The sequence below is a fragment of the Diadema antillarum genome, unplaced genomic scaffold (genome assembly GCF_040938485.1).
Source record: "Diadema antillarum isolate AM-2024a unplaced genomic scaffold, OU_Dant_1.0 seq00000323_RagTag, whole genome shotgun sequence".
NCBI lineage: Eukaryota > Metazoa > Echinodermata > Echinoidea > Diadematoida > Diadematidae > Diadema > Diadema antillarum.
The window spans coordinates 719,165-730,751 of record NW_027271342.1 but is presented as its reverse complement, the minus strand read 5'-3'; the positions used below and the strand labels follow the sequence as shown (position 1 = coordinate 730,751).

At 40.7% G+C, this 11,587-nt stretch overlaps 1 protein-coding gene across 1 annotated transcript; it reads right to left on the bottom strand.

The window, feature by feature from the left end:
• Positions 1 to 1,766: 1,766 nt before the first annotated feature.
• Positions 1,767 to 2,918, bottom strand: LOC139730624 (craniofacial development protein 2-like). Its single transcript, XM_071641481.1, has one exon. The coding sequence runs from the start codon at positions 2,916 to 2,918 to the stop codon at positions 1,767 to 1,769; it is 1,152 nt and encodes a 383-aa protein (XP_071497582.1).
• Positions 2,919 to 11,587: the final 8,669 nt, after the last annotated feature.

The following is an 11,587-nucleotide window of genomic DNA, read 5'->3' as shown; positions in this document are numbered from 1 at the left end:
GCCAAGGGTAGAGCTGTCCATTCCTTCACATTGTCCAACCAGCTCTTTCTCTGTCGGCCGCGGCAGCGTCCACCTTCTACAGTGCCCTGCATCACAGTCTTGGAGAGGCAGTCATGCCGAGTAACATGACCAAACCAGGCCAGCTTGCGTCTCTTGACCATTTGTAGGAGAGTCACTTGAGGTCCCACAAGGCTGGTGACCTTGTTTCTGACAAACTCGTTGGTTTTGCGTTCCCAGTAGTGTATGCCAAGCAGTCTCCTCAGGCATTTGCACTCAAAAGCTTGGATTCGCTTTTCTGATTCGGCCAGTATTGTCCAAGTCTCGCAGCCATAGAGGAGAATGGAGGTGACGAGAGACCTGAATAGCATGTACTTTGTATTGAAGCATATGTTGCTCTTCCATATTCTGTTTAGTCTAGCAATAGCTGCTGTTGCTGTGGCTATCCTGGTTCGAATCCCCCCCCCCCCCCCCCCCCGTACAAGTGCCGTCCTTGTAGATAGTTGATCTCCGGTATTTGAAGCTTGTTACCTCGTCTAAGGTGTCTCCATGCATAGTGATGTTTGCACTGATGTTGTTTGGGCTATTGACCATCAGTTTGGACTTTTCTGTGCTCACTTCCATGCCATATGCCTCTGCTCTGTCCACCAGTCTGTTGGTGAGGTCCTGTAATTTATTGTTGGTGCCCTCCATGAGGTCGATGTCATCTGCGAATCGAAGATTACTGACGGGTCTACCACCAATTGAGATTGAAGTATGGTATGTCCTGCATGATCTTCTCCAGGAACAGATTGAATAAGACAGGAGAGAGTAAACAACCCTGCCTCACACCAACCGTTGTCTTGAAGAACTCTCCCAACTGGCCGTTCAAAAGCACTGCGCTGCTAGAGTTGGCATAGAGAGCTTGAATAACCTATACCAGTTGTTCGTCAATGCCAAAATCTCTCATGATCTTCCATAGGCCATCGTGCCACACTCTATCGAAAGCATTTTTGAAGTCGATGAAATTGTGGAAGAGGTCTCGCTGGTGCTGTAGATGCTTTTCGATCAGCACTCTGCAGTTAAAGATCTGTTCCATTGTGCTCCGGCCAGCTCTGAATCCTGCCTGTTCTTCTGCCAACAGCTCATCCGCTTTGGTAGTCAGTCGGTTGAGGATAACTCTGAGCATTACCTTGCTGGGGTGGCTAATGATGCTTATGGTCCTGTGATTTTGACACTGCCTTGGGTTACCCTTCTTTGGAAGTGGAATGATCAGGGACTGGGTCCATTCTCTTGGCCATCTTTTCTCCTCCCATATCTTCTGACATAGTGTTGTGAGGGCCTGAACTGTGGCTTCTCCTCGGCACTTTAAGAGCTCAGTGGGGACGTTATCCACTCCCGGTGACTTCCCTGGTTTAAAACTGAGGATTGCCTTTTCTACCTCTTCCCTTATTACAGAGGGCTCATCTTCCTCATCATCTTTAACATGTGTGTCTGCCTGAATGCTGGTGTCTAGGTGAAGCTGATAGTTGTAGAGGTCACTACAGTACTCAGTCCATCTTTCCAAAATTTCTTCGCTGTTTGTTAGGAGGTTACCATCTTTATCATCTATGACAGGAGACTTCGGCTGGCTGGTTTTGGTCAGGGTCTTAAGAGTTTTGTAAGCCTCCTTGATGTTTCCTGCAGTCAGTCCTTTGTCTATGACTTTGCACTGGGCTTCAATCCAGTCCTCGGCAGCTTTCATTTTCTTCCTGACCTCCCTATTCATTTCTCGGTACTGTAATCTTGCCTCATTGCCTCAGCTCTCGCCTCTTGTCACAGAGGTCAAGCACTTCCGTCGTGACCCAAGGTTTGGATCTTTTTTGCTGCTTCCCTAGCACTTCGTCAGCCGTTGTCAGTAACACTTCCTTGATATTACCAGCAAGAGTGTCTATGTCATTGTCGAGTACACTGAGCACTGCAAACTTTCCTCCAACTTGAGCTTTGAATATTTCCACAACTTCTGGGTCTTGAAGTTTCTTGAGATCGAAGCGAATGCGAGGGCTATTCTTTTGATACTTCGAATTCAGCTTCAGCTTGATAGTTGTAAGCACAAGGTCGTGGTCGCTGCCAATGTCAGCACCTGGGAAGGTTCTCGTGTTTGCTTTGTTAATGCTGGACTTGAAGCGCTGTGGTACCAGAATGAAGTCTATCTGGTTGTGCACTTGATCATTCGGTGAGTGCCAGGTTACAGTTCTGAACCATTTGTGTGGGTGCAGAGTGTTGACCAGGGTAAGGAAGTGACTTTTGGCACATTCCAGTAGCCTAATGCCTCTGTCATTAGTATCTCCCATGCCAAATCTCCCGACTGTCCCTGCCCAGTTCTCGTATGCATCTGGGCCTACCTTGGCATTCCAGTCTCCCTGAACTATCATGAGGTCTTTCCTTGGGACTTTTGCTATTGTGGCCTCCAGCTGGTCATAGAATTCCTCCACTTCCTCGTCATCATGGCCTGAAGTTGGAGCATAGGCTTGGATAATGGTCAATTTGTGTGGTCTGGCTGAGATGCGAATGGAGATCAGCCTACTGGAGATTGGGGCGCAGCTGATGACACTGCTGGAAATGTCTTTCCTAACAATAAATGCCACGCCGTGTTGATGCTTCCTCTCGTCCCCGGAGAACCAGATCTTATGTTCTCCATCTGTGCAGGTTTCGCCAAAGCCAGTCCACCTGACCTCGCATAGTCCAACGATGTCCCAACGGTAGCGATCGAGCTCATGGGTCAGCTCATGGATCTTCCCGCAGGCGTGCAGAGTTCGGACATTCCACGTTCCGACAGTTATGCCCTTTGTTGGCAGCTTGATGGTGTTTTTCGCTCCAGTAGTCACCTTTTCACGTCCACCCTGGAGTGAATCAGCGGGACGCGCGGTCGTTGTTAATCCGGGCCCCGACCGATCCGGCATGTTGGTACTTTGCTTCTTCTTCCTCATGTATTTTCAGTGGGCTTGAGATAGCTTGGCGGCGCCCATCTCCTCTCCAAGCTAGTTACCGCAGGCAGTAGACCACTAATATAGTGTGGGTCGCCCTCGATTGTGTACACTTGGCCGTTGAGTTTCCTCTGGGGATCCTTCTCCGCCCTGGCCAATAGCTGCTATCGCTGCTCATCAGCCCAGTGGTGCAGTGTAAGACACCACCTCCTCACGTGGTTTAGCCCTCCAGCTGAAGTGGTTGACCGGGGTATGGCGCTTGGAGCCAAACACGCGAGAGATTTAGGGTGCAGCATGCTAGGCAACAAAGTTACTATTTCTCCACAAGAACCCTATATACTCCTTAGATTTAGAAATGGCAATATTAGGGATGAATATAGTGTAAACAGGAACGATAAAGGGAAAAAATAAGCTTATTAATTATACCAATGTTACGTGAAATGATTTTACAAATACTGTCAATGTCATAATTCATGCAAAAACATTGTTGCTCTGTAGTTGTAAGGAATTATGCTTATGTGTGTGTGTGTGTGTGTGCATGTGTGTGTGTGTGTAAGAGAGAGGGAGGGAGAGAGAGAGAGAGATGTATGCGTGTATGTTTGTACATCTTCTTTGTCTAAGATTGAGTACAACATGAACGCACAACTTCGTCACATAAAGTAAGGATTAAAAAAGGCTGACAAATCAAACGCCAACAAGGCTGGTGCTGAGGAGTGGTGTAGGGGTAACCCAGTGAAAAGAAAATCTAATTGCTTCATAAGAATTCTGACGCAGGACCAATCTGGCTTCTGTAAATTAAATTAGATAATCTTGCTATTAGCTTTAGTATCGTGAGAATTACCCATTCGATGCTTAAGATATACAATTTCAAATATCCCATCAAACAAGTAAGATTCCAGTCCCCCCCCCCAAAAAAAAAAGCGAGGGTCAGAAAAATGTGAACTGCACAGAATTCTAATTGTTTGGACCCCAGAACTCAAAACTACATATAATCAATCCCAAGGGAGCTGTGTTCTCAACATGCCTTACCACAATACTACGTAGCGCAAAGTGAACTTTAGTCTTGTTCATAATATTGCATCATGCTTTACACGTTGTAGTATATCTCGTAATTCTGTAACACGTAAATGCATTCATCTAAGAACTCCATAATGTAAACCCGTTCATGTGTCATGTATTATTTTTTTTTTGTCACACATACGCATACACATGATGTATTACTGTAGTTACCGTCGCATCGATGACATCTTCTAGCGCTGTGCTGGTGAACAGTGAAATCATAATATCAATGCCAAGCAGCCTTCCACAAGCATATCAATACTTGGTCATTGCGCTAGCAGCTGTGACGTGCAGCTTACAGTGAAGGTAGTTATAACCTTACTACTATCGTAACAACATTACTGGGATGAAGCCGTCGAATGGAAGCGAAATTGCCGCAGTTGGGTTTCAATTGTCATCTGTAAAATTGTTTCAAATTGAGATGGTCGAATCTGCACAAGTCCTCAAAGTATTCAGCTTTAGCACTTCACTTCCAGCCATGTAGAGAGGGTGTTATTACTGGTTAGAAACAGCCAACAGCAAATGTTCGTGACTACAAAGGCTCATTCCAGGTGAAGTATGGCACTCAAAACTGAAGGAGCATATTCATTTCTCTTGTTCTTTGTCATCCTCTTCTCTCAAGCAAAAAATCCAAATCATGTTCATACTTTCCTGCAGGCGCGCCATAGAGTTGCAACACTTGCTTGGTAGTTTTAATGTTTTTGTGCAAACGTTTATGTAGAATGATGCTGTATTCCCTCTATGGGATACAATGGTGTAGATTTTTTTTTCTTCCAGTTAAGCTACGGAAGTCAATCAAATATAGATTTTCCCGTCCATTTTTTAACTTTAAAAATCAATTTCAAAGTTTTTTTTTATTCAGATTCGTACACGACATGCAAATCCTAACTTCAATTTGATCAAAATTTTCGTCAACCATTTTCAAAGACAGTGCACTCAAATACCGTCAATCATTTTTGAAATTCGATTTCCATGCACATAACAATGATTAAAGATATATTTAATTATTTGGTATTGTGTAGAGTTTAAGCCCGTTTTAACGTTAAAAAGACATTATGCTTGTTTTTTTTGCAAAAAACAAAACAAAACAAAACAAAACAAAACTAAACTAAACAAAAATCTATCATATGTGCCAATGTGTGGATCACTGTACAGTTCATTATGTCCGTCTCCGTGTGCACTTTGATTAGAGGATGTTTGTGTGTGTGCATATGTGTGTGTGTGCGTATCTGTATATGTGTGTTTGTGCTTTTTGTGTGGGGTGGGGTACACGTGTGTGTATGTTAGTCATAATTGTGAAAAAGTGAATGGTTGCGGGGAAAAGCGAAATTACTAAGAAATCACCACAGAAAAGATATGAGATGAATTTGAATGAAAATTTGACGAAAATGATCGCTAAATGACGAAATTGCTTTTGTTGTTATGTGTGCAGCGAGTGCGACGGACGAATTTGAATTGTAAGTGACGAAAATGTGTGACAAAAATGACTAAATTGAATAAACTTTGTTCGAGAATTACTGACAAAAGACGAATTAGAGACTAGAGTTGGCATATTCCAGATTTCTCGGGAAGAAATTGAATTGGAGATCTATTACATTGGATGAAAAAAAAAATTGAAAATGAACGGAAAAACTGCATGGTAAAAATGCATTATCAAATTCCTTCAGGTAGTAGTCTCAAGGGCGAACAAGAGCCTTTTATTTCTGCATTAAGGAATGGTGTGAATATATTTCTTAGGTATATAGTGTTGCATATGTATACACAATTGACATTGAGGGCGATCGCGTTGTTTGCGCGTGTAGCATTTCTTTATGACATGTATTAATAAACAGTCAAACTATATACCTTGGAAAGGGCCGTGAAACATCTTTTTGATATATTGGATGGTAGCTCTCGTGGTCTGGTAAGGGTAAACTTTGTCCTTATTTCTAACCCCCCCCCCCCCTCCGGTGATACCTCCGGGATGATCATGTGTTAACTTATATTTCATATTAATTTGTTAGATTTTTGCTGATGTTTTTAAGGGCCAAAAGAGTCTATGCGTGTGAAAGGGGGTTCCGTTGCCAGATGCATTACGAAAAGTCTCAGCACTTACAAGAGATATGCGTGTAACATCAGGTAGTTCAGAATGTGCTTTAGCTGAATCTTATCATTCACTTTGCTTTTCTATGAAAATCAGGGAAGAATTTCTTTGACATATGAATATATACATAAATACATATACTATATATATGTATCCTGTGTATGTGTGTGTGTGTGTGTGTGTGTATTCAATGAGGATACGAGGAGACATACCTACAGTATACCAGTCAAATGTCATGATTTGTCAAGTTTTGTCAAAATGTTGAATTCTCCGAGCTGCTCACATTGAAGTGAACGAATGAGAGATTAGTTATCGAAAAGTGAGGAAGACGTGGAATGAGGTATCTGCTGGAGCATGTGATTTTAGATTTAGCATTTTAGCATTTCACATAATTTACTTGTTTATTCGAAATCCCCTCAAGGTCAAGGTCCAGTTCAGGAAACACATACTATCTTACCCTCATACCGAATTTTTTCACGCATTGTTTGGGCAAGTACACTTAGTCCAGGCTAGGCTCCATAGAAAGTGCTCCTAACCTTTTTTTTTTTTTATATATGACAAAGCTTTCAGCGAAGCAAATTTAAAGTACATTAAATTACCCTCCTTTGGAAAGCTTTAGGAGGACAAAAGAAGTAGGAGTGAGAAAATGTTGATGACGGCCGAATTCAATCATTCATTTAGCTCATTTGTTGCACCCCATGTATTGTAGGCAATACACCAATGTACCTCCATGGTGCTGGTTGGTCTTGAGATATGGGAATATTTGTGTTAGTCAACAATAATGACATTAAATATTTCATGACTTGTTCACCCCTTCTATTCAAGCAATGATGCCGAAGAGTAAATAATTGCCGTTTATTCATTTTTTTCATTCATTATCAATGAATGACATCTTTTATCAAGTCAACAAGCTATTTCATACATTATCTACAAATCGTCAATATAATGAGCTACTGAGATAATAATGCACACAACAAAAAGGGAGTCTCCTATTGAGCCCCATAATGATGGTAAAGTAAAAACGGATTTGTTGTTACACGGAGGTGGAGAAGCAAATCGAGTCTGGGTGATGGGCGCTACTCGGCGGAAAGAATATTTCAGTTGTTTGGCAACCGTGACCTGCTTTCATCTATCTTGGCGAGGCATTATAAAGCTATCATTGATTTATTACACCAGCGAGGGTAAAGAGCTGTTCTGCCAGCCTATAAACTGCACGCTTCCTTTCAAGCTGGATACATCTAGTTGCGTTTATTTGTTTTCTTTTCTCTCTCTCCTCCCTCTTTCTGCATTTGTACAGGAAGCAGCATTTCATGTATACATTCGTTGAAGCAGAATAAGTAGATCAGGTACCATGGTTGTTCACACATCACACTGAATTTAATACTCAAGTCCACTTGTTTACTGAAGTAAATCGAACAGTCAAGACACGCAATCTATATTGAAACAAACCATATAATAGTTTCGCTTCGAAAGTTTTGTCTACTTCATACCTCAATAAAGTCATAGAGTTCTCTCCAATACTCACTGGTTTTTAAAAATGAAATTCTTGCATTGAGGTTATTATGTTTGTTTGTTTGTTGTTGTTGTTTTTTTTGCAACTGATCGTCAAATTGCCCTACATCATGTAAATCGAAATATATTAGCACTGAGGTAATCAATGTCTGGTACTAGCCATGATGAAATAAATCATTGACATACTGGGGGCAGGATTCGAACCTACGACCTCCTGATCACCATACCAGTGTCTTATCCACCAGACCACTGAGCTTCCGGCCAACTGCCAGCGCTGGTTACCGCTGCATGGCAATCATGTTCTTTCCCCATAACAACCATCTTTGCAATTACTCGTAGATGAAATATAATCGAAATCTCACAATCAACCAAGATTCCTTGACAAATTTGATGTTTATAGGCATTGTCGTTTACTACTAACGTGTATTTCATCAGATGTACACAAGAAAAATGGAGGTCTTCGGCACATCAAAAAACTATTAGCCCTAGATCTAAAAAGTACAACTGTTCACAGCCTAGTAGTATCGGCTAATTTGCTTTCGAGATGCAACGCAAACACATGAAGGAGAAATCGTTACTAAACGGATTTGACTCGGAGATCCTGACCCGCTTCCACTCCTGACTCAACCACTGTCTCTGACCGTGACCCCGTTGGGCATAGGATGGCAATATAAGCACTGCTTATTATAAGTACGCTCATTTGGTAAAAAAAAAGAGGAACTAAATCTGAAAATTAATTAATAAATAACTGAGCAATAACTGACTATAGTGGTGGAATCTTATCCTAAATGCGGTGATATGCAGAGTGTATTATCTTGTACCTGATCCTATCTGCGGGGAAAAGATATCTTCAACATCCAATGACATCGGTCAACCTTCAATGAGATAAATGGTAGCGCTGGGTTGGCAATTTACGAAAATCACAGAAGCATGTTTTTATCTAAAAAACATAAAGAAAAAATACTGGATTACAGAGATTGTGATACATCAAAAATATATAAAATTGTACTACGTAATCTTTTTCTATGTCAGGGCTTCGGAAAGAGTGTGCCATGATACTATGAAAATGTCTGTGCAAATCGAAGCACACAAAAGGCTAACAAAATTTCCAGGAAATAGCCACATACCCGTAAAACCAGATTATGTCTTATTTCGGACCATAACGTCTCCATATAGAGATTGGATAAGACTGTAGAAAATATTCTGTGATCATGTTTTTCATCATGTTTTTCCAACGGGAATGTCAGTGTTTGCATGTTTGCATAAGCGCATCAATCATTTTATTTGCTGGGAATGATATGCAGAGAAAGAAGCGTTTGACATATTTAAGGTCACTTCTTTGGTAACGGAGGCAGAGTAGTCACATTTTATATAAAGTGAATATTGAAAAAGGTGTAGAAATTACATGCATTAATAGTTATTTTCATCGTTTCTGCTGCCTTTTCAAATAGCCAACTTCGAGGTCAGTTTATAATTCTTACTTTCGTCGCCAGGATGATTATGCATTGCATCCAAGAACCTTAGCATATTTACATTTAGGAGGACCTATATCTTCAGTAGTTAGAGATTGTTATGCCTCCGCCACGAAGTGGTGCCGGAGGCATTATGTTTTCAGGTTGTCCGTCCGTCCGTCCGTAATGAATTTTGTGGCAAGCGTAACTAAAAAACTTTTTGAGGTATCCTAATGAAACTTGGCATGTATGTGTATTAGGGGTGAAGTTGTGCCTATCAACTTTTGGGTGCATATGCTCAAGGTAAAAGGTCAAAAGGTCAAGGTCATATACATAAAATTTCACTATTTCCACCATATCTCTGCAATGCCTGAAGATATTTTCTTGAAACTTAGTGCATTTATGTATTACCCAATGAAGATTCTCTGGTGAAAGTTTGGGGTCATGAGGTCAAAGTTCAAAGGTCATAAGGTCAAGTAGAAATATTAAAACTTCACTTTTTTCTCCGTACCTTGGAAATTGTTCAAGGTATCTTCATGGAACATACATGTACTGACTGGCAGTGATTATCTAGACAATTTAGGGTTCATGGGGTCAAAGGTCAGGGGTCAAAGGTCAAGGTCAACACTTTAAAATTTTACTATTTCCCTTATGTTTATGCAATGCCAGCAGGATTATTTTTTTTACCCTTGGTGTATGCATGTATAACCTAATAGAGATTCTCTGGAAAGTCTTTTTTTTGTTTTTTGCTTTGGCCTCAAAGGTCAAAAGGTCAAAGATCAAGTGAAAGTGCTGAACTAAATTTTTTCCTTCATATCTCGGAAGTGGCTCAAGTTATCTTTAAACTGTCTACATATTTATGCATTGTTCTGCCTGACAGTGATTATCTTATGAATTTTAGGGTCAAAGGCCAGATGAAAATGGTAACAATTTACTATTCAATACAGAAATTGCACTTTTTCTCCATACCTTGGATATTACTCAATGCATAAACGTATGAATTGGTCAAAGTCAAGTTAAAGTCCTTAAATCCCACATCACACATGCTCTCCTATTCATCCAATTAAACCTAGGTCAAGGAAGGTGAACATTCAACACATTTGTGACAAACTTGTCATTTTAATATTTAGCCAATTTTGTGAAAACGTAATCACACATTGTCCACATGTACTATCTAGACCTATAAGGAGAATCATGCATCATGGCGGAGGCATACCAGTCGCCATAGCGACATTTCTAGTTAGAGATGCATTTGGGCTATTCACACATTGTACAAATCTCACCCATTTTCAAATACTGAGTACCGACAGTGAATACTATCTTCATGTTCAGTCATATCGAGAAAGACCAAATTACTCCTTCTGCTTGCTATAATTACGTTTTCGAGGTCAGCACAGCATAGAGAAAATTGCCACATGATTAGAAACGCCCGGAGGTATATTATGGTGAAGATAGCGAGATACCCCTTCAACACGTTTCTACAAGAAGGAGAAGAATGATAATATATTTGGTCATTTACACAGGCTTAAAGCGTTCGGTTCTTATATAAACTGTCTGAGAGGACATATTATATCAGTATTGGAAAATGCCATAAATACATTGTACATGCAAAAAGTGCTTTATGACAGTAACCTAGCACATAGGTGTACAAGTCACAAGTTTTTGTACTTCTATAGATGTGCCCCCTGCAATCGCAAATTGGCCGCATGATACTTGTACTTGTATATATTCATATTTGCTGGAAATGAATGTCAGTGAACCTGAACCTGAACAAACGTCAATCATCTCTGATACGTGAATAGACTTAAGTCTGTGTTCGGGTACAAGATGTCTTCCGAAGCGTGAAATCGTATTCTCTTTAAACAATGTTATGAAATAATCAATGTAACCCATAACAAATCTCCAGGTTACCATGGTAACAGAGAAGACTGCAAAATCGGATTGATCAATAATAAGGCTGCAGTAACTTGTTGTAACGTAAACAATCGTGAAGCATTAGCGGAAGAAAGTTAGAGCGAATTAGATATTGCAGTTATGTTGCAACTGATTGACAAATTGCCGACGTAATTCAGTACTGAATCAATGAAGACTAGTAGTAGCCATGACAAAAAAAAAACCCAACAACAACAATCATGGGCATACACGTGTACATACTCGGGTAAGATTCGAGCCTACGAACTCCTGATCACGGGACGAGCGTCTTATCCACTATCGTTATCTTATCGTTATCTTACCCATCTTTATCGTTGCCTCTGTTCTATATGTTTCTGTCTATTTTGCTACCTCGATATTATGTTAGTCTTGTTTCCTATCGTGTCGCCAAGTCAGTTTTTTCACCATAGCTAGTCTTGTTGCAGTCCCGGTCTCGTTTCATGTTTGTTTGATTGTTGTTGTTGCGGGTTTTTTTTTCGTGTGTATCTATTTGTCCCTCTGTCTCTTAGAGGGCTTCCAAACCTTGGTGTTGTTGCTATTTCTGTTTCAATGAAATTTTTCATTGATTTTTTTTTTCCAAGAGGGGCCCAAACTGGACGAGCATTGTC

Excerpts from the sequence above, each read along its gene's own strand:
- LOC139730624 (XM_071641481.1), bottom strand. The coding sequence starts at position 2,918 with ATGCCGGATCGGTCGGGGCCCGGATTAACAACGACCGCGCGTCCCGCT.